At 41.8% G+C, this 23,611-nt stretch overlaps 2 protein-coding genes across 2 annotated transcripts; both read right to left on the bottom strand.

Moving 5' to 3' along the window:
- Window positions 1–1,997: 1,997 nt before the first annotated feature.
- On the bottom strand, window positions 1,998–5,000 carry LOC4333039 (uncharacterized). Its single transcript, XM_026023754.2, has one exon. It carries the CDS (start codon window positions 3,390–3,392, stop codon window positions 2,217–2,219), a length of 1,176 nt encoding a protein of 391 aa, XP_025879539.1. The 5' UTR covers window positions 3,393–5,000; the 3' UTR covers window positions 1,998–2,216.
- Window positions 5,001–9,994: 4,994 nt separating this feature from the next.
- Window positions 9,995–16,417, bottom strand: LOC9268882 (uncharacterized). The gene is made up of 13 exons (XM_015776724.3): window positions 16,018–16,417; window positions 14,749–14,787; window positions 14,533–14,681; window positions 14,253–14,328; window positions 12,318–12,612; window positions 12,136–12,242; window positions 11,989–12,036; window positions 11,704–11,910; window positions 11,294–11,395; window positions 10,925–11,052; window positions 10,691–10,814; window positions 10,333–10,431; window positions 9,995–10,231 (listed from the first exon to the last, which is right to left on the bottom strand). Exons 1-13 carry the CDS (start codon window positions 16,212–16,214, stop codon window positions 10,207–10,209), a joined length of 1,596 nt encoding a protein of 531 aa, XP_015632210.1. The 5' UTR covers window positions 16,215–16,417; the 3' UTR covers window positions 9,995–10,206.
- Between the last annotated feature and the right edge of the window lie 7,194 nt (window positions 16,418–23,611).

Here is a 23,611-nt window from a genome sequence, read left to right as displayed (position 1 = left end):
TATAGACAGGTATCGTCATAAGTTCCTTTGTTAATTAAGAAAATCTTGTTATGTTAATTGCTACTACGAATCATAGCTTTAAACTCCATGTAGGGCTTGGTATCGGTTCCGTCATTTGGTCCGCGGCAAATGGAGAGAAAGACTTAGGCGGAAGTTCAAATTTCCTGTGAGTACACATGCTCTACATTTATATTTCTCCGATTCAAATACATACAAGTGTATATTAATTAGATCTCTCGTTGTTTGTCATTTATTTGTAGTGCGCAAAGCAAAAGCAGGGAACTAACTTGTGCGGCTATTACGTGTGCGAGTATTGCCACTGCCTTGCAGACCAAATCATCACCACAAGAGAGCTCGATGTACGTACAAATAAATTCAAAATTTCATTATGTAGCGATTTCTTGTTTAATTACTAATCAATTTCATACATTCATATAGTTTATTCGCATGAGGGATAACCTGACCACACACAAGGAATTTACCGCGGCGGTTCAAGAACAACTCATGGGATTCATCAACGAAGAAATCCTTGATCCCAAGGGTGAATTCTACTACGACGAAAACACAATTCACCGGTCCTTAGCTTCTGAGCTAGCAGCGAGTACTACTACGTCGAAATCGTAGCTAGCTAGGACATATAATGGATTGTAATTAATACATGACTACATATATTTCTATATGCATGTGTACACATTTTCTATAATGTAAATATATTTTGTTCATATATATATCTATATACATATGCATTTGCATAACATATATATATGTATAAATACATATATATTATGCATGTATATACATATAATATAATATAATATATATATATATACATATATATATATGTATGCATATATATGTATTGAAACATATATATGCATGGTTTATATATATATATATATATATATATATATATATATATATATATATATATATATATATATATATATATATATATATATATATATATATATATATATATATATATATAAACCATGCAGCAACAGGGGCATGCAAAAAAAAAAAGGTCAGCTCGATCTTTAGTCCCGGTTGGTGTTACCAACCGGGACTAAAGATAGCGATCTTTAGTCCCGGATTGGTACTCCCGGTTTGGAAACCGGGACTAAAGGGGGGTTACGAACCGGGACTACAAAGGGTTTCTCCACCAGTGCTAGATCCAGAGCGAGTGCATGTTGGCAACAACGACGCGTAGGCAACACCAATCTCATGGCCTCCTCCGTCTCATGCTTTTGAGGCATGGTGTTACCCACTGTATCTAGCTCCCATGGCGGCCGGGGGCAACTTGGAAGAAGCGAGGTCATCGGGAACTGGAAGAATGAGGCCCAATGCGTGCTCCTTGGCCTCCTCCTTCTACATGCGTTGTCGATGGTGATGAAAGGGCAACGTGATGGTGAGCCATCATGCTCCTCGCCCGAGTGTGTGCAGGTATGTCTACAATGCATCATCAGCAGCCAGTACTCATAGGTATCATGCCTGATACTTGTGGTATCATGGCTGATACCTAGGCATCAGACCCGGTACCCCGTATCATGCTTGGTACCTGTGAATATCATGACTGATACCTAGATATCAGACCTGGTACCCGTAGGTATCAGGCCTAGTACTTGGGTATCATGGTTAGGTATCAGACGTGGTACCCATAGGTATCAGGCCTGATACTTAGGTATCAGGGCTAGGGCTGGTACCTGCAAAGTTTCAAGTATCAACAATTCCTCTCCTCTTTTCCCTTCCCCTCGGCTCAAGCCTCGTTCCTTGCTGTTGTGACCAGTATCGTTATCTACGACACTGCGAGCACTAGCTCGAGGAGAAGGGATGTGAGCACGTGGAAGTTGGAGGGAGGGATGACGCTAGACTTACAGGGAGGAAGCTGATATGCTAGCCTCTATAAAGTATACCGTTTGAACGGTATCCCGTTCTCTAGTAGCCCTCTTATGGTAGCCTGAACAGCCTTTGAGAATCTCTTGGTTTTGGAAGTAAAATAATAAACACCCAGGATTATTTGGGACTTAGTAGTTTGTTGTATTAACATGGGAAATGGTGAGTACTGAGTACAAAGGCACATGCAAACAGTGCCTCCTGTACGATTACCACTAGTAGTACTATTCAAGTACACAGAGAACACAGCGCTAGCTACCGCTGTCTGCTAAACTACAGGGAGAAGAGAAAGGAAAAAAAAAAAAAAGAGGCTTTCCCGGATTTCAAAATGGCCTCTTGGCGGGTTCCGGGTTGCCGCCGGATCCGGACCCGGACCCGGTAAACACCGCCCGCGAGACGGCCTCGGCGAGCCTCCCCACCCGCGCCGCCACGTCCGGCGGCAGCGCCACCGCCGGCCTCTTCCTCGTCCTCGGCCCCAGCAGCGCCCCCAGCGCCTCCACCACCTCCTCCGCCCCCCACCCCGCCCGACCCAGCTCGCCGCAGCACCTGTCCACCGTCAGCGCCAACGCCACCGCCTCCTCGCCGCCGCCGCCGCTTCCCGTCGTCATCTCCTCCACCTCGCCGCCGCCCCACCCGCCGCGCCGCAGCACGGACCCCGCCCACTCCAGGTACGACCTCACCCACTGCGGCGCCGCGTTCGCGCGGGTGCTGGTGCACGTGCTGACCTCCACGAAGCGGTCGCCGGCGGCCGCGGCGTCGGTCCAGAACTCGATCCAGCGCGGGGCCTTCCCGGTGGCGGAGTCCAGGCTGCGGCGGGCGGTGGACGGCGCGGGAGACGGCGCCGGCGGGGGCATCGGCGCGGAGAGCTGGCGGCGGAGGGGCGCGCCGCGGGGCGGCTCCGCGGCGAAGGCGCGGAGGAGGAACGCTGCGATGTTGGCGCCGGCGACGGCGACGCCGGTGTCCGAGACGTGGAACACCGGGTTCCCGGCGAGGCAGGGCACGGCCGGCACGTAATGCCGCCCGTAGAGCGGGACGAGAGGCGGCGGGGAGGAGGAGCACCACCGCCCCCGCCCCCCCGCCCGGCGGCCGGGCAGCGCGGCGGCGACGGCGGCGGGGACCTCCTCGGCGGCGAAGCGGAGGAGGCGGAGGCCCGCCGGGGAGCGGTAGTCCGGGAAGCCGTCCCCGGACGGGACGCCGATCGCGAGGAGGTCGCGGAGGTCGGGAGGGAGCTGGAGGCCGCCGAGCGCGGCCTCGGCGTGGGCGAGCTCCGGGTCGGAGAGGCCCGGGAGGACGGAGACGCCGGCGGCGGCGAGGTGGGCGACGAGGGCGGAAGGGGAGGGAGCGGCGGCGGCGGCGGAGGAGGGAGACGGCGTGGCGGGCGAGGCGCGCGGGGTGGTGGGGGCGGAGGCGCGGGTGGAGAGGCGGCGGAGGCCGGCGGCGTGGGAGGGCGGGCGCGGGAGGCCGTGCGGCAGCGGCGGGCGGCGGTCGACGTCGACCATCTGGCGAAGTCGGTGGCGAGGAAAGAGAGGTGGATCAAATGGATGTGGTCGTTGCGGAGGAAGCGCAAGGTGAACGTTAATAATAATAATACTAGTGTGTGTGTGTGTGGGGGGCCTCGAGTCTCTGAGCTTGTGGGGTTGCCCAGGGGTTTGGGGGTGGCCCACTATGATGCTGTTTTAGTACTACGTTGTATATCTCAGAACTGTTTAGATTGTAGCCAAAATAAATCTGGCCAAATTTTTGGTAAGATGATAATATTATCAAAATTTTAGTAGGATTTTTTATGTATTTACCAAATTTAGCAATAAAGTAAACGTAAACATTTTTTTGACAACTTTAAAGAAATGGTATAGTTAAAAATAGCATCAAAATTCATCCTTCCCTCTACCATGGAGTTTGAACAACATAGTACAACACGAGAATATGCACGTTTTCTATGATTTGAGTCATTACTTTTGCACCCTAAAAATTAAAATAAGATAGCTACTACCTCTGTCTCAAATATGATAACTTTTAACTATGAATCTAATACATAAATTATTTAGATTCATAACTCAAAATATTTATATTTCGGAACGGAGATAGTACATTTAGCATAGATAATTTAATACAATATAGAGTAATTACTATATAATAACGCCTGAATTATCCCAATAACACAAACTACTACCTCCTATATTCTAAAATATTATTAACCTATAATGCAATTAGACTCACGGTAGGACTATGAACATGAAAAGCTCTTAGATTGTAATATTTTGGTACGGAGGGAGTACTTGGAACATAGGAGTGTTTAGGCGTAATTTTCCCAATAACTCAACCACACCATAGTTTGAGTGAACTCTGGAAAAACACTAAAACCTGGTCATTAATTAAAACCTTACATTTGATTCGGCATCACCGCGCGAGAGAACTGACATTACCTGGCCGTTACCAACTGGCTGAGTGTACTAATGATAAACCCGATCCTGATCTAACTCTACTAAATGATTTAGATTAGTCAACGATAAAAGATTTGGCTTATTACCGAGGGTAGCCGTTGGGACTTGGAGATTCGGCATAGGCTGAATGGCAGGGTCGTCTGATCTACTCTCTCCGTTATAAAATAAATTAGACACTGTTAAACTCATGTACTAAATAATATCCCAACCTATAAATAGGAAATAATGGCAGAGCAGAATCTAGTCAAGAAAGCATAAAAACAAAAGGGTATTTTTCAAAACAGGGATAAAGTGACTGTAAAAACAAAACGAAACGAAACAAAAAGGGGGCTTTTGATTCACCCCAAGCGAAGTGTCTGCTAGTGGCCTGTCTTTTATAGGAGTATTTTTACCCGTGCATTGACAGTCGGAACCCCATCTGCCCTGGGATTCCGTGATAATAAGCTGTCAGCGCTGTGTTAAAACTACTCAAAGGCTGCCAAGGTACAAGCCTTTTGGGAGCACAAATTATTCTCAGGTTATTTATGGAAACATGGTGAATTTCTTTAATTTTACATGCTTGTAAAAAAAGAATTGTTTTGTGTGGAATTTATATATTGTTGGATTTATGCATTCAAAGAATTTTCAGTGCTTCCTCCATCTTAAATTAATTGTCGTTCTTGCTTTGTCTCAATTTCTAAAAACTCATATAGCCTTTATGTTTTTAGATTAGTCACGAGAAATATTTTCATGAAATATAATTCATGTGTTGCTCAGCTATACAAAATTTCAGAAATTTAATGGTCAAAGATATAAATGTTTGACTTATAAGAAGCTGTGTGGCACAGCTCTAACTCTCAATTCCAACTTACCTAGAGCCGAAGCTATGCCAAACGGTCCAGATCCTATGTTTTTTTAGTGGAGTTTGTAGAGTTGCTCCTAAAAAATGATTTGGTGTCTAAGTTCAGTGCCATACGATTTAGTGTTAAACAAAAGGGTCATTTTTAAAATAAGTTTTGGCCAAGGTTTATTTACGAAATTAGTTTTCTGCAAGGGTCGAATTGTCAAATTTTATGTGCGGAAGAGTGGAGGATATTGACTCCATAATCATGGGGACGATGACGCCCACTTAGCAATATAATATAAAAGATGAAGCGGAGGGAAGAAAGAAAAAATGGATAATAAATTCAATATTGCACAGATTGATTAAAAAGAAGATGGGCTAACACTTCGAGCCTTGGCACCGCTCGTCGACAGAACCAGTAACATAGCCAAAAAGATTTTTGAACTGGACAAACTAAAATATACATTTTACCTCGTATTTGCTACAAGGTTATCAACTTTAAATCCCTTTAACAAATAATTATTTAATGATGTATTCGATGCCAAGCCCGGGCGGCTGCCCGTGGTTAGGGGTGGATAGTGAACCGGCTCGGCTCGGTCTAGCTCGTTAAGATAAAGAGCTGGCTCGGCTTGGCTCGTTACCTAACGAGCTAGAAACCAAGCTTAGCTCGGCTCGTTTGAAAACTCGAGCTAACTCGTTAGGCTCATGAGCCAAACCATCGGTGGGCGGCTGGGCAGTGGGCAGCGTGTGGCACAGGGTGGCGGCCCGCGGGGGCAGGGTAGGCGGCGGCTGGCAGGGGTGGAGTAGGCGGTGGCCGGTGGGGGCGGGGTAGGCGGCCGGTCTTTGGTGGAAGAAGACGGTTGGCGGCGGCGCGGCGAGAGGTGAGGAGAGGAGAGCTTCTAGCGCTGGCTGGGGAAGTGCGCGGCGGCCCTAGAAGCTGGCAGCGGCGAGGAGAGCTTCTTCGGTGGAAGAGGACGGCTGGGCGGCGTCGCGGCGAGAGGTGAGGAGAGGAGAGCGACTGGCGGCGGCACACTGCGCCACTGCGGAAGCCAGAGAGAGGGATCGAGGAATCGAGCGGAGCTAGAGATAGATGCGGTATGCGATCGTGTACTCGTGCGGTGCGGATGAGCCGCCGACGCCGATGCGATGAGGAGTGAGGAGAGGACTACGGTTTTGCTATTGTCTTGGGCTTTTGCTGTTGTCTTGGGCTAGGCCTTTGCTGTTAGGCCTTTGCTGTTGTCTGTTGAAGTCTTGGCTCGTTAAGGCTCAGGAGCAAGCTCGAGCTAGCTCGTTATCTCTAACGAGCTAAAATGTTAGCTCGGCTCGTTAGGAAAATCAAACGAGCCGAGCCGAGCTAACGAGCCACAAGCTTCCTGTCCACCCTACCCGTGATAGCCAGATGGTGGCTCCATCCCCGGATAGATCAATATAAAACCAGTCCCAACCCAAGACACTTGACATAATTTCCATAAACTACACATCATGAAGAACTAGTACTAGACACTACTCTTTCAATGCAAACACCATTGTTCCATACTTAAATTTAATGCTACTTATCTCACATAATGTATTGAATGTGCAGAAACCATGTCTCATGCAAGATCTGGTTTCCTTCTCTTGATTCTATGTGGCAGCTTATTTAGGCCTTGTTTAGTTCCCAAAACAAAAACTTTTCACACATCACATCGAATGTTTAGACACATGTATGAAGTATTAAATGTAGATAAAAATAATTAATTACACAGTTTGCGTGTAAATTGCGAGACGAATATTTTAAACCTAATTGCGCCATGATTTGACAATGTGGTGCTACAGTAAACATTTACTAATGACGGATTAATTGGGCTTAATATATTCGCCTCGCAGTTTTCTGGTGGAATCTATAATATATTTTGTTATTAGACTACGTTTAATACTTCAAATGTGTGTCCGAATATCCGATATGACAACTAAACCCAAAAATTTCCCAACTAAACAAGACCTTAATACTATTAACACCATTCTAGTCATTGGGTTAGGACCGACCTAACTAGAATAATCTTTTCTCATACATTATAAATATTAACTTAACCCCACCCGACGAAATATTTATTAACCTTGTTCACGCTTTTGCTAATTGATTTTAACTTGTGATTCCTTTAGTTTTCAAACACTATAAATGAAGGTCTGACACTGTTTAAATATCTAATCAGGCCACTTTTATGCTACAATTCAGATATCTTAATATTATTATAGTATTTTATTGGATCAAGGTTACCAAGACAAAATGAAAGGAAACCGTCCGTACGATTCATTAATTTTTTGCTGTCTAGCTGCTACGAGCCAAGAGGATCCTACAAAACTAAGACAGGAGATTTGGATCTATGCAAGAAGTGCATAAGGGCTGTGGATATCATAGTTAAGTTAATGATTCCCTAGCTAATTAACTGTAATCTAAGTCCAGGACCACTCCTCTCGAGATCAACGGTCACAGCTCCCAACTCTCAGATAGAGATATGGATGGCACCAATAGAACAAGTTAATGAGGACAAACAAATATGGAGCAAGAGGAATGGCGTAGAGACAAAGGCACTCCCTGCTCGTACTACGGTGTGGTGTGTGCACTCCCATGTTTCCCTCGTGTTTTGAGTTTTCCCTCAAATTCCACACCCCTTGTTGATTTGTTTGTTTGCTTTAAGGGTGTACCATCACCATATATTATTTCAAGGCAAATTTTGCTCTATGATCCTAGACATTGAAAAACATATCATGATTTAAGGAGGACGACATTCCTCAAAGAGACGAGAATGCTCCTAGGACCACAAGCCTCTAAATTGACGCTAGCTAGAGTGAAGATGACATATGAGGTATGGATGTGCTTTGGATGAAGACAAATTAAGAGTTGTACAATTTCTAAATTTTCACTCCAACGGCCCCAAGGATACTCTCGTCTTTTTGAAGAAGTTTTCTTTCCGATTGGGCCAAAAAATGTCTTCCAACAAATCACTAGCTTTTTAGTGTTATCTAGTCTCAGACATGTTTTTGCAATATCCATCAGCAAATTATACCAAATTTAAGTGTCATGTAGCAAAATTTATCTTATTTTGACATTGTTCTCTAGGAATTCTCAAACTTACTAGTACAAATTTGTAAAGTTTTCAAACTTAACTGAAATCCGTATGGTAAAGCAAACCTCATCTCAATCACCAGTGGATCCACCATCTAACCTTCGGTCGCCTTAATCCATCGGTTCCATATTGTAAGATGGCTAGTATCACGATGGATTAATTCATCAAAAGTACTTATCTATGTAATGGTAGAGCCAACAGCACCGTTAAGCTCGGGTGACTGAAAGTGTTTTTCCGATGATCGACTAGTTACGGTAAAGATGGTAGTGATGGAGCCTGAACGGTCGCCCGTCTGAAGACTAGTTCTTATGGGAACCCATTTCAATCCGTTATACACTAATCCTCCAACTCCTCCATCTCGTTTTCCGCACGCACGTTTTTCAAACTACTAAACGGTATGTTTTTTACAAAAAGTTTCTATACGAAAGTTACTTAAAAAATCATATTGATCCATTTTTTTAAAAAAAAATAGCTAATACTTAATTAATCACGTGCTAATGGACCACTTCGTTTTCTGTGCGAGGAAGATAGGTTCTCATCCTCCAGTACCGAACACAGCCTTAGAGCAAGGATAATAATAGAGCTCACTTCCTACTATTAACCCATCATAAAGCCAACATATATAATGGATTAGCTATAAGGTTGGCTACAATTTTCTTTTCCTCTCTCACCTATACATTTAATGTATTTACCTAGGAGCTTGTGTTAAGCTAGCTCTTGCATGAGAGCCAACATCCTTGACCTTTTGTTATATCTTTCCTCCACATAAGCTTATAGTAGGCTTATAGCTTAATATTATACTTGCTCTTAGGCCTTGTTTAGATCAAAAAATTTTTAGCCAAAAACATCACATCAAATGTTTGGACACATACATGGAGCATTAAATGTGAGGAAAAAAAACAATTGCACGGTTTGCATGTGAATTACGAGACGAATCTTTTGAGCCTAATTACACCATGATTTAACAATGTGATGCTACAGTAAACATTTACTAATGACGGATTAATTAAGCTTAATAAATTCGTCTCCCAGTTTACAGGCGGAATCTATAATTTATTTTGTTATTAGTCTACGTTTAATACTTCAAATGTGTATCCATATACTTTAAAAACTTTACACCCAAAGAAACAAAAACACCCTTACTACTTCGTTATATGCTTGCTGATTCGCGAGTATGCATTTACTGTTATGTGAAATAGATATTTCCTATTTACTCTCCTCGTCTCTAATTGAGTGTGTCCGGTTCATAACTAAAAGACATTCCTGATCAATACAACGGCATAACCAACCTTTTTCTTTTTTGAGAAGACGCTACTCGCACTTAATAAATTTGGACTGTTAAGCTTTCAATCATCACCTAAAATTGAACTAATAAAACCTGGAGCAATGTAACCAATCTTTTTGGGTCCAAAGCATGGGTATCGAGCCTCTCTTTATTATATTCTTTTTTCTTAGAAAAAAAATATTAGGATGCATCAGGCAAAAAACATTTAGAGCACGCGGACAAACAGGCAATTGGGAAAGAGACATACCATGGCATGTAGTCTCGCCTATCGTACCACTTTTTTTTTTTGATTGAAGGGTGGCAACTCCATGAGAGCGAGCACCCTCTCTCGTTTATCAGTATCACTCTCCATCTATCTATGATATCAACTCCAAGTTGTAAAATTGTGCCTCGTGCTCAATAAAAAGCCGTACCCTAAAGCTGATAAGTGACAAGTGCATGCGTCTTGTAGCCAAGGGACCCTCTTATTTAAACCAAGAGATACAGCTACGTACACCAAGCAAGGTTGAAAGGGATCCAGGGTGCTTCTAACAGTCAAGAAGAATTAAAACATAATAACGTGGAGAAGCAAAAGCAAATAAAATCTAAAAACACCACAATGTGAATATATAGAGTACAGAGACGGGTTACTTCATTGGTGATTGGTGCAGCTGGTATTCAGTGCCTTGACCTGCTTCTGTACCTGCAGGGCCATATTTACTATTTCAGATGCTATCTAGTAACAAGTAGCAGGGATAGGGATGTTCGGCATCTGATTCGAAATAACTACGCTTGCTAAATTACCTTGGAGAGCGAGAAGGCGAACGGGAATGAGACTGGGATCGTGAATGGTACCTCCTTGGACTTCTACTCCTACTACGGCTTCTGCTATAATGTCGCCTTCTGCACCAGGTACCATGATATTTTTTTCATGACAATGTATCAATCAGCATCAGGTGTTCTTGTCAAAATCATATTTTGTTAAGAAAATATAATGAATCTGTAGTATTCTAAAAATACAAATATCCTTTTGGCAAATTCGTCATTTCGTGAACTGTGAAACAGCTTGAATTATTTAGGAAGCAAGCAGATTCTATCACAGCCCTACAGTTTCATGTCCAAGATTGCATTGATGTGATGAATACTGATTCAATTCAATTACCTTGGTGGAGATCGGCTAAGGCTCCTGCTTCGACCCCTGTACCGACCTACCTCCGCAAGTTTTTCCTGCCTTTGGCGTTCCTGTTCTCGTTTCTTTGCTATCTCAGCAGCAGTGTCCTTTCGAACTGTACAGACAAACAAAAACTGAGTATGCTTCATTGCATGCATGGACTAAGAGATGGATAGCATTGTTCAAATTCATTAGTGCATACAGAAGAATGGAATAAAAACATACTTTGCTTGTTAAGTTGTTTGCTCATTATTCTTTTAAGTCGTTCTTGTGGTGTTTCTTTCTTTTCAGTCCGGACGGTTTTGCCAGGCCCCCCAGTGGCACCCTTGCTTAGTTTGACTAGTGCTGATGTGCTGTCAACAGAAAATAGTTGACTAGTTAGTAAACACATTCGTAAATGATGAAGATACAGGACAATACCCTGGAATCAGGTACATGCTCAAGCTAAGACAGACTAGAGACAGTTGTATGATAACTCAGAGTAGTGTAAAACGATCGCAGAGAAATAAGGATAACATCTGTTAGAAACTCAGTGCTGTTAGAAATAAGGGATTCTCTCTTGTTTTTCATGGCATTGTAATCATGTTGACAAACCTGGTGGGCGCTTTCAAATTTTTTGTACTTTTCTCCTGCTCCACAGACAAAGAAGATGCAGGATCACTGTGAAGTGCCTCAAGAATTTGGCCACCTGATGACCTGCAGGAAAGAAATGGTATTATAGGCAAAACGAATTGGAAGAGTAAACAAACTTAGGCCAGAAGCTCCACGAGCTAAATCATCTTCCTGCTCAGTAAACATATGCCACCTATTGCTTCACATGTCTACCTACAAATCCAATATCATTTTACAGTTTATAGCATATAAATGCCATCTTGACCCTGTCTTCAACTATCCTACTCTTTGACATGTTCAGCTTTTAGAATACCAGGACCATGACAATATGCTGCAGCAGAGAAAGATGGCCCAATGTATCTTTGCAAATATTAAAGGTCGAGTTCCCCGACCGGTTAGGTATGCCAACTCGTATTGGAGATGAAGGTGGAGATATCCCTGCAACTTTCAGGTCACTGGTGTCATCTGAACCTCCAAATTCAGTGATGTATTCAACCCTTGGAGTCTTTGGCTTGCTTCGGTAGTTGCTTTCAGCATGTGTACCACGGCCATGGCGTCTAGAATACGAAGGTGAACGAGATCTTGATCTTGACCTTGATCTGCCATCATGAAATAATTGCAGGTTAATCAACGCAAAGATTTTACATCTAAAAAATTAAAGTGAAAGTTGAGCACACCTTCTGCCCCTTGAATACGAATCATATGACGGACTTCTCCTTTGTTCCCTATAAATTTAATATGTTGAGCATATGAATATTGTAATAACAATACTTGTCATTCTGTTACTTCATCTTCCCAATTATAGAGCGAACAAGCAACATTACCTATAAGGATCACGATAAGATACCCTTCCAACAGAACGTGCTGCTTCCCGCTCTCTTTCCCTCTCAATTTGAGAAACTTTTCTTCTCTCTCTGCGGCTCAGCTTTTTCTGCATAGTGTATTTTGTCAGCTCTCACTACAGGCAAGCAACATACGCTATATTTAAAACTACAAATGTACTAACAATGGAAGGATCGCCTTTGATAATCTCTTTCTGGCGCTTTTCCTCTTCCTTGGCCTTCTTGTCCATGTAAACAAGCCAGTTATATCGTTTTACACCAAATTCCTTGGCTATACTTTCCATTCGTTCATCACTGCTGTCATCACTACTGAAGCCCTTTTCATCCTCTTCATCTTCTTCCTCTTCATCCTCCTCATCACTCTTTAGATCTTCAGATTCTTCATTTCCATCCCCTTTATATGAGTAACCCACCTGTGAATATGTGCCTTTGCTAGCAGGGGTCTGTGAGGATTGAGGTCTGCCAGAAACAAGTGAAAAAAAATAGAATCAATTAAATAATGTAAGTCTAAAAAACTGCATCTATTAATGAAAATTGTAGGGATAAAAACATAAATTGTATGAAGGCCTACAAAAACAGAACCAATTGACAGAAATTCTGGGCCTCATAAAAATAAAATCTATCTAAAGCAGTGCATATAATCATAAGCTCGTTTACAATTCTTATGTGTAAACTTCTGAAAATTTCAGCATGAATTAGAAATGTTTGCCAGCTTTTGAGCCATAACTTGTAAGATAAACTTTCTGGCCTTTTTGCTGGCATGTGCACCTACTAATAATTGAGATTATTTGGTCCACCAAACTTTTTTCTATAACCAAAGCTTATAAGCGTAACCATTTTAAATCCCGCAGGAGTCAGGACATCTCAAAGGAACCCTCTACACAATGTGACACCTAAACTCAAGTTGTACCACAAAACAAGTGATTGCCTAGCTCCTAGCTTAAGCATGTTTTGCTGATTTGCCTATAGTTGATTTAGGCAGCGTTTGAATCAGCTCTTTGGCTGAGCTTATTGATGGCATGCGAAACGAGAAAAATCGTTAGCGCAAGATTAATTAAGCATTTGCTATTATAAATTTGGAAAATGGGTTTATTTGATTTTCTTTTTAAAGAAACTTCTGTATAAAAATTATTTGAAAGAAAAACATTGTTTAACAGTTTAGGAAGCATACTACTCCCTCAGTTTTGTAATATAAGACTTTCTAGCATTGCCCATATACATATAGATGTTAATGAATCTAAACACATACATATATCTAGATTCATGAACATCTAAATGAATGTGGGCAATGCTAGAAAGTCTTACATTGTGAAACGGAGGAAGTAACAAAAAACAGGGAAGTAGCTGCCCCAAAGAAGAACGGTGCCTTATGCTAGTCAGTAGTCAAGGCACCAGAAAATAAGCACCTACATATCTCCTTCCTTAAGTACGCTAAGAAATTTATGCAAATAAGGGGTCTCATACACACTATACATGTGAATGTCAACTTTAATTCCAAAAGTTGGACTAAACATACCAATGTTCCATTTTCAGGCAAACATGAATATACTTTGACAGGCAGGTAGTCACATATTAATTTAGAACTATATGAAATATTAATACCACTTTAATAAATTATTCAATATATACTAAGAAAAATATTAAAAGAAGGCGACTCTTTCATAGTTGGGCACTCTGCAGTAGGCACATGTTTGTACATCAAACCAAAACAGGTATCTGTGCATTTATTCGGCTGGTCCTGTGAGATGTGAAAAATATAGACAAAAATTACAGCTTTCACATTGTGGTTTCCAGAAATTTGCAAGGATATCACCATATATAATCATCAACTGCCAGTATATTTTGTTTGTAAGTTCACAACATGCCACACAAACATGCTCTTCCAGAACAAAAATTACTAACCAATATTTTTGTGTAAGGAATGATAATAAGCTTGACAAAGTACAAAAAGTAATTGTGGTCTGTTGTCATCAAATATGTATGCTAGGATTTGCCATCCTTTGCAGAAAGCACAAGCAGTCAACTTAACTTTTCCAATTATAGGTTATGAACCTTAAGAAACGCATGTAAGAAGTGAGGCATAGTAAAAGTAGACCTACTTCTCAAAGCTAAAAGGAAGAATAGCCTTTGCCTCCAACTCTTGCGAAACATGCTGCAAACCCGCCTCATCAGAAACTGCAGATGAAAACTAGGTAATGTAAATACTTAGGGAACCAAAATTAGGAGCTGACAAGGCCATGAAGAGAGAGAGAGAGAGAGAGAGAGAGAGAGAGAGAGAGATGCGCCAAGACAAACCAATAAGCACAAAAGAAAATGAACAAAGACAGCAAACTCCTACAAATAATAGCAATATAGCAGAGAAACCAAAAAGGTACCGACATCCTCTACGTCGATGCTTAATCAAATCCCGGTAACGTTCAAAATTAACAAACTCCTCTAACTCTTCCTCTTCTTCAGACTTCTCTTGGACCCGGAAAGGCCGAGAGCTAGAGTCACGGATGAAGTCAAGTAGTGCGCGGCCATCAAATCTGCAATCATGAGGAATAATATCAATTGTATTGTTATGAAATATTTAGATGACTCAGGAAAAAGTACCTGTCAATCAAAACATCTTGTTTTCCATTCCATGGTATCCTGCAAGGTATAGAGTATAGTCAATAATTAGTACCATTCAGATGAAACAGTCATGGTAGTAAACTTCCTTTCTCATGATCAAAACACTTTCTTACTTATATATCACAAGTAGGAAGACAATATAAGCACCATAGAAACGTGTATAATGTTTCTTAGACCAATCAAATCACTAGCATCAACACATGGTGATAAAACACCAACACAGTGATGTTGCACTTTCAGACAATACCAACACAATCAAGGAAATGAAACAAGAAAAAAAATAGAGTTGTTAAACCATATGTATATTGTTCTGAATTAATTTAACTGGTATGTCCAACATTGTATTGCAGTTATGTGCAAGCTAATGTCAAACAAAACATTATCTCTTACACTCCTCCAAAACATGCCAATTGGAGTGTTAATGCCACGTTAGTGTGTTATGCTATAAATGTGCGAAACATGTACACTTCCAGAACTTCTGCAGCACCTGTCAATCCTGTGTTTGGATCGCAGTACATGCTGCAACGTATTTGCCACTCAATATGGTTTGGATGCGATGGTATCTAGGCAAATCTGGTCTACAAAACCAGTGATCCTCGAAGAACTATGTTAGATTCAACAGATATACATCCAAGATATTCTCCAAACCAAACAGACTGCATTGAACATCCATTTAAGCAATGAAGAAGATAAAGAAACTGTGCAGCGCGTAAGAAACTCAACCGTGGATCAACATCCAGGCTGTTGCTCCAACTATGCAATACATAAAACCTATAGCATTGTCCGAATAAGAAACTAATTGATGAAACCGTCGACAAAGGTACCAGACCGACTAACCCATCGCAGAAATAGAATCACTAGCAGTTAGCCTAACTACATCAGGAACAAGCACTCAATCACATCCAACTGAACCAAACAATTAGCTGCAAACTGGAACTGTCATTAACATGAACTAATCCCCATCCCTTCACACAATGGCGCGGCCCACACAAACAGATCCTACCCAAACCCAACAAATAGATGATCAGTTGTCACAGGAAGCATCAACGAGTTGAATTATCAGTAAACGAGATACGCAACTATCACACTGTATTGTCAATTCAATCAAATCCAGCGCACTGGTAAAACTATAAGCGAGCATCGCATTCGCATATACGGTGGCACCACATCAAAGACATCAAATCAAACTGGAGACTGGAGAGGCATATAAATATATATAGGGGGGGGAGGGGAGAAGTAGCAACGCACAGTCCCTGCTGGTCCTCGGTGGCCTGGTAGAGCGCGTCGTCGCGGTGGACGCGGCAGCGCGCGCCGGAGACCTGGAGGGACTGGTGCGGGTCCCCGCGGCGGCGCGCGAGGTAGGCGGCCCGGCGCTGCGCCCGCCGCCGCGCGGCGTCCATGAGGTCGTGGACCTTCCGCTCCGACTTCCGCGCCTCGTGCCACATCGCGGCGGGGGTCGGTTGGTTTCCTTCTGGAAGGTTCTGGAAGGGCGAGGGGGTTGGGTTGGGCGTTGGGAGGGGGGGAACCTAACCCTAGACGAGACGAAGGTGCTGGAAGCTGCGGTGCGGGGGAATAATACCAACACGAAGCCAAAGGGAGGGAGGAAGATGACTCGGCTCGGCCTCTGCAACCGTGGGTCCACCCGCCTGTCGAACATGACTCAAGTTAGGCTGTGTTAAGTCGACGGGGTTGTTCGGTTACCTCCCAAACATTGCCAAACCTTCTTCCCAAATCTAGCTAGCTAAATATATGGCTTATAAATTGACGGCCACACCTTAGACATGGTTTGGCTAAAAAATGGTTGTATGACATGTGGGCCTTTGAATTTAAAAAGTTTAGAAGTAAAACAAACATATGTCTTAAAAAGTGTGGCAAAGTTTGGTAAAGTGAGGTAGTGAACCAAACAGCCCCAACAATCCTAATTCGCGCATGTGTTGCCGGGGCGCATTTCCTACCCACAAGACCCATGCACGCGCGCGTTTACACTTCTCTTTTTTTTTCTTTTTTTTTCGCTGATTGTTGTTCCTGCCCTGCCGCACGATAGGATAATTAGTTTAGAGTAGTTTCCTATTTTTTACTAGTAATTAGTTTACTAGTAATTTTTAAATCTTGACTTTAAAATTTTCAAATCGAGTTGAAAGTTTTCAAATCTTGAGTTGAAAATTTTTAAATATTAAGTTGAAAGTTTTCAAAATTTTCAAATCTGGACTTGAAAGTTTTCGAATCGAGTTGAAAGTTTTCAAATCTCGAATTAAAAATTTTTAAATCTCAAGTTAAAAGTTTTCAAATTTTTAAATCTGGACTTGAAAGTTTTCGACTCTCGAGTTGAAAATTTTCAAATCTGAGTTGAAAGTTTTCAAAATTTTCAAATCTGAACTTGAAAGTTTTCGAATCTGAGTTGAAAGTTTTCAAATCTGAGTTGAAAGTTTTCAAATCTGAGTTGAATGTCTTCAAAATTTGACTTCAAAATTTAAATCTTAAATCGAAAGTTTCTAAATCTAACTTAATAAATTTTCAATCTGTTACTAAAAAATTCTCAAAAAAATCTTTAAAATCTTTCCTAATTACTGTCACTAGTTAACTAATAGTATAGATAGTTAGACGTGAGCGCCTAGCGGCGCGTACACACCAGCTAGAAACCCCTGTGTTAAGTTCCCTTCAAACTTCCAAAAATTCTGCCACATCAAATATTTGGACATATGTATGGAGCATTAAATGTGGATGAAAAAAATCAATTGCATAGTTTGCATGTAAATTGCGAGACGAATCTTTTGAGCCTAATTATGTCACGATTTGACAATGTGGTGCTACAGTAAACATTTACTAATGACGGATTAATTCGGCTTAATAAATTCGTCTTGCATTTTACAGACGAAATCTGTAATTTATTTTGTTATTAGTCTAGTTAAAACTTCAAATGTATGTCTGTACTTAAAGAAAAATTTGGCTGTGGAACTAAACACGGCCTTATTATACTTTTTTTTACTCCAAAGTAAAAAAGGAAGTACAGTATTAACTTTTATCTTATTTTAGAAATTTAAGTAAATATCTTTTATTTTATTATATAGCTTGATTTTAAGTATTACTTATATTTTTAAGATTTGTACAACTATTTTGAATAATACTAATCATAGAAGGGTTCTAAGAAAAGTCAACGGCATTGTATATTAACAAGCAAAGAGAATACAACCTTATAGGATAAGGAAAAACATAATTTTAGGCCTATAAATAAGAAAATTCAACTTCGCAGGACAACTTTTAGGTGTGTTCGGGAGGAGTGTTGAAAAATTCTCCCTCGTGCACGAAGAACAATGTGCCTCGTTAGCGCGTAAATAGTAGTGGATCCATGCTACTAAAAATATATTATTTTAGATAAATATCACTACTATTCATGATATTGGGTACATGCTTCTGGAATTTGGGAAAATTGGAAACGTGCCACTCCGTCGCGTTTTCCGTCAGACCCTTAGACATGGGACCCACATGTCAGTCCCATCTTCCTCCATCCCCCTCCTTTCTTCCCCACATACAACGTAGATTTTTGATGGAAAATATGACGGAGTGGCACGGTGCCAGTTTCCCTAAATGCCAGTAGTACGTAGTCGATACCGTAAATAGCAGTGGCATTTATCTAAAGTGACATATTTTATAGTGGCATGGATCCAATTAGCCCTTAATTAAATGTTACTCCAGCTTAAAAACTTAGAAAATAGATTAATATTTTTTTACATCAACTTCCCTGTAATTTTTTTTAAAAAAAACATCATTTACTAATTCACAAAACATACACATGAAAAACAATAGAGTATAAGATGTCAAAGGTGAGTATAGAACACAGGCCATTTAAAATAGTACTAGTGTACTACCCCATCCCATAATGTACGACATTGGTTACTTCAGGCCTTGTTTAGGGGGGTGTTTAGATTCATGAGTGTAAAGTTTTGGCGTGTCACATCAGATATACGGACACATATTTGAAATATTAAATGTAGACTAATAACAAAATAAATTATAGATTCCGCCTGTAAACTGCTTGACGAATTTATTAAGCCTAATTAATCCGTCATTAGTAAATGTTTACTGCAGCACCACATTGTCAAATCATGGAGCAATTAAGCTTAAAAAATTCGTCTCGCAATTTACACGCAATCTGTGTAATTAGTTGTTTTTCGTTTATATTTAATACTCCATGCACGTGTCCAAACATTCGATGTGACATGGTGAAAAATTTTGCCAGGAGATCTAAATAGGGCCTTATTCCCAAAACAAAAACTTTTCGCCCATCACATCGAGTGTTTGGACATATGCATAGAGTATTAAATGTGGATAAAATACCAATTACACAAATTGCGTGTAAATTGCGAGAAGAATCATTTAAGCCTATTTGCGCCATGATTTGACAATGTGGTGCTACGGTAAAATTTGCTAATGACAGATTAATTAGGCTTAATAAATTCGTCTCGCAGTTTCTTGGTGGAATCTGTAATTTGTTTTATTATTAGACTACGTTTAATAATTTAAATGTGTGTCTGTATATCTGATGTGATAACCAAACCCAATAATTTTCCTCAAATAAACAAGGCCACAGTTTTCAACTAACTAACGACATAAAAAAGAAATGGAGGGAGTACTTCTCATTACCATGGACCTCCTTTTCGATCTGTGGCCGAGTTTAGTTTCAAAATTTTTCTTCAAACTTCCAACTTTTCCATCACATCAAAACTTTTAACTTTTCCATCACATCATTCCAATTTCAACAAAACTTTCAATTTTGGTGTGAACTAAACACACCCTGTACCGTACTTTCGTTCAGTGGCGGAGGCAGCGTGGGGGCTAGGGGGTTAAGACCCCCCTACCCCTAATGAATCATTAGAGCCCCCATTAAGATCCCACTAAAATTTAAATCCCATGTATCTATTGTAAGGGGACTAAAATAGATTTTGTCTATGATTGTTAGAAGGCCCAAAAGGCTGAGGAGCCCCCACTATAATTTTATTCAGCCACTGCTTTTGTTACTCTGTTTCAATTTTTATCACATCCGTTGAACCTCCCATATCCATCTCATCAATCAAAGCGAAAGGGACAAAGCAGTTGCGCCACCACTTCTTCAACAAGCAACATCTCCATCCTTCTCCTTCGTCCTTCCAGCGCAAATATCTACATAAAGTTTTAAAGAACCTACCAAACACAATCTGGTGTTGCAACAAACCAAACCATAAATCTTTTTTGTTAAAAAAAAGAAGCTTGCTTCTAAGTTTCTTTTAGCCCTTACGCCTATAGTACACTCGTTTTGAATCGTCCTTGATATACAACATGAATAACAACCTCCGGTTCACAATCCGGACATTTTATCAATAAAGAGGTAGGCCAATAGAGTGTTGTGTCCAGCTGAAGTGCTCTTGTTTTGACCCAGAGAGCCAATAAGTGGAGCTTGACGACGTATGAGGTTTGCAGCAGGAGAGGTTCGGGTGGATCGAGCACCACGTGCGCGCCAACGATGAGGTATGAGATCCATATGCGGTGACGAGGAAGGAATTGCTCTTCGTGGCTGCATGCATGGCTAGATTGAAACGAAAGGGTAAGGGAGATCAGAGGGGAGATCGAGAAAGATGAATGGGAGTTTCTCCCTTCCACTTCAATTAGAGCCGGTTGGGCCGGAAACGGCTGGGATCGGGGCCTAATCCCCATGGATCACCTCGGTGAGGAAAAAATCCTGGCCCATGTGAAATTGTGCGTTCGGTTAAGCTCTTGTATGGATTTTAGCATGGCCCACCACGGGGTTTCCCTCTTCTCTATGTCTGGGAATAAATCAGAGCAGGGGGGATCGAGAAAGATGAATGGGAGTTTCAGGGGCGTCTAATACGCGGACGTTCGCGGCCCGCGAGCGTTGCAACAACCTATGTCTTGTACATCCGCATGTGGTAACTAGCGTGCATCGCTGCAAAGCTAGAAAAGCCAGCCTATGGGCTTCAACCTGTCTTTTATTTTTTTTTCTACCAGGCTTTAGCCCAACAACGTGTTGATGAACTCTCTGCCAAAAAAAAAAAACGTCTTGATCAACTCAAAATATATTTATGCCTAGAATATATTCATCTATGTAAAATTTATACATAGAAAGTTTATACATGTAAATTTTGTACATACAAGGTGTGTAATCCCTTTCTAAAAAAAATATTTATACGTGAAAAAAATCTATACATAGAAACTTTATACATATAAAATTTATGCATAGAAAGTTTTTGCATATAAATTCTGCACCTATAAACTTTGCACATATAAATTTCAACCGAATTAAAAAAACAATTTGTAGAGACTTTCTATTAGGATCATTAAGGCCCATTGGCCACTTCAGATAAAAATAACAAAGATCAGATTTGCCCATAGGCCCATAGGCCCATTTTCAGCGTGGGAGAATGCAGGTCGCGGGGTGAACAGAAAAGGAAAAATACGTTCGCTGGTAGCGAACGTTCGCGCATTAGTCCCCCCGGGGAGTTTCTCCCTTCGACTTCAATTAACGAGATGCCAACTGACGTGGTAAAATTCGGAAGGGACAATTGCATTTGTGCCCTCACTTTGAAGGCTAATTGCTGTTTTACCCTCACTTTTTAGGGTTTGCAGTTTTACCCCCACTTTTTGAATCTGAAGCAACCGTCTGCCCTCACTTGTGACAGCCGTTTGGTGGGTCCCACGTTGTATGTTAAAACAATACAAAAGCAAATAAAAAAAAGGCTTTAGGAATTATGAAATTACCTTTGTACCCCTAAGGGAATGGATAAGGTTGAGTGAGTCTCCCACCCTGTGCATCTCCCACCAAGTGCCTGGCGGCGGCGGCCGCAGGCGCACGTGCAAGGCGGCGGCGGCGGCGGCGGCGGCCGAGGACGGCACGGCGCGGAGGCGGCGGCCGCGGGAGCTCGCGCGAGTCGACGGCGGCGGCCGCGGGCGCGCGCGCGAGGCGGTGGTGGCGGCCGAGGGCGGCGCGGCGCGGAGGCGGCGGCCGCGAGCGCGTGCACGGGTCGGCGGCGGCGGCCGTGAGGGTGCGCGGTGCAGAGGCGGCGGCTAAGGGAGGCGCAGACGCGCCGTACGGGAGGCGGCGGCGGCCGAGGGCGTACACGGCGGCGCAGGTAGTTGTTGTTGCCGACGTCTGTCGTGGAGTCGCCGAACATGTACATCGTCGGCACCTTTGCCGCCGCCCGCCGCCGCGCACCTTATGCTAATTGTGTCAAAATTTTGTCGAAATTTTATTGAAATTTTGGTCAAATTTTGTAATCCGAACATGTACATAACATGCTCATATTTGAATTTTACAATCCGTAGTCACAAAATAGGGTAAAATCACACAAAGCTGAAAAAAATGAGGGCAAAAATACAATAACCATCGAGGGTATAAATGTCCTTTTCTCTGCAACTCACACCGTTAAAACTGGCCGTTAGAAGTGGGGGTACACGGCTGCTTCAGATTCAAAAAGTGAGGGCAAAAATGCAAACCCTAAAAAGTGAGGGTAAAACAGCAATTGACTTCGAAAGTGGGGGCACCGATGCAATTGCCCCAATTCGGAATGGGGCGATGAAATTGTAGTATAGGCCAATATGTAGGCTCGTGTAGTATTTTTAGGAATTGGCCTAGAGATGGAAGTACCAATTAAATTTTCTCATAAGAAATAATTACTCACGTAGACCCAAATTTTTAAGATTTTTTGTGTGGGTTTTCATGAAAATTAGAGTTGGATGAAATTTTGGATACTCGTGGCACGTTTTTCAAATTGTTAAATGGTGTGTTTCGTACGAAAACTTAGAAAGTTGCTCTAAAATATCAGATTAATCCATTTTTCAAGTTTGTAATTAAAACTCAATTAATCGCACGTTACTACCGTCTCGTTTTGCATGAAACACTTAATCTTTATCTTCAGGAGCCTTGTAGCATGCCTGAGACTATTTTATTTGCTGTAAGAAATAGCCTGGTTGCATGATATTGCTGCACCAGGCAGTCGAATATGAGAAAGTTACGGTACTTACCACTATGCTATAAAAGAGAATTTATGTATCTTCGAGCTTTGAATGTTGTGAGTGAGAAGACGAGCGCAACCATATGATTAAGAGAAGTTTTACAGTGTTTACGAGGTACGTAGAGGTATTGAGAGGTAGAGTTCTGTAGACCGTTGATCGAGAGAGGGGTAAGGTACGGAATAAAATTATTGTAACCGATGGCGGTGGAGTAATTAGCTAGTAAAAAGTAGGCATTGATTGGAATTGGATCAGATTACACCAGACACAAAGCCAAATCACTCTACTTCGTCATATCACCAGGCATGTTTGATCACCGACGGAATCACACGCTGTACAATGTCGTCGTCATCGTGGCACTTAGGATATCCAGCCATGGATTGAACCGACTAATACCAAAGTAGATGTATGCAAATGCACCATGAGAAGCAAGTTACATATGACTAATCGAATATTTAATTTGCAGGTTTTACTTGTTTGCCGGCGCCGAGAAGGATGGCAAGGACGAGCTTGCAGAGCGCAGGGAGCCGCCATGCGAGGTCGGATAGCACAGCAAACAATGTAAATCTTCTCAACCATTGTATGCATGCAAATAGCAGCCGATAAAATAGGCCTCAATTAGGGGGTTGTTTCCGTATTTATGTACGCAAAGATGGCAAGATGGCTTTATTGAGGATTAAAACCAGGTCTTGCCGTCCAGCACAAAAATATTCTTATTTCAGTTTATTAATTATAGTTTTTTCAGAAGTGATATTTTATCAAGATTACACGTTCTTTGGATAAAATATAAATCTTCAAACAGCCATGCAAACATCCGGTGAAATTTTAACCGATCATGTTT

This window comes from Oryza sativa, chromosome 3, assembly GCF_034140825.1.
Source record: "Oryza sativa Japonica Group chromosome 3, ASM3414082v1".
NCBI lineage: Eukaryota > Viridiplantae > Streptophyta > Magnoliopsida > Poales > Poaceae > Oryza > Oryza sativa.
The sequence above is the reverse complement of the archived record's forward strand: the minus strand, read 5'-3'. Positions and strand labels throughout refer to the sequence as shown.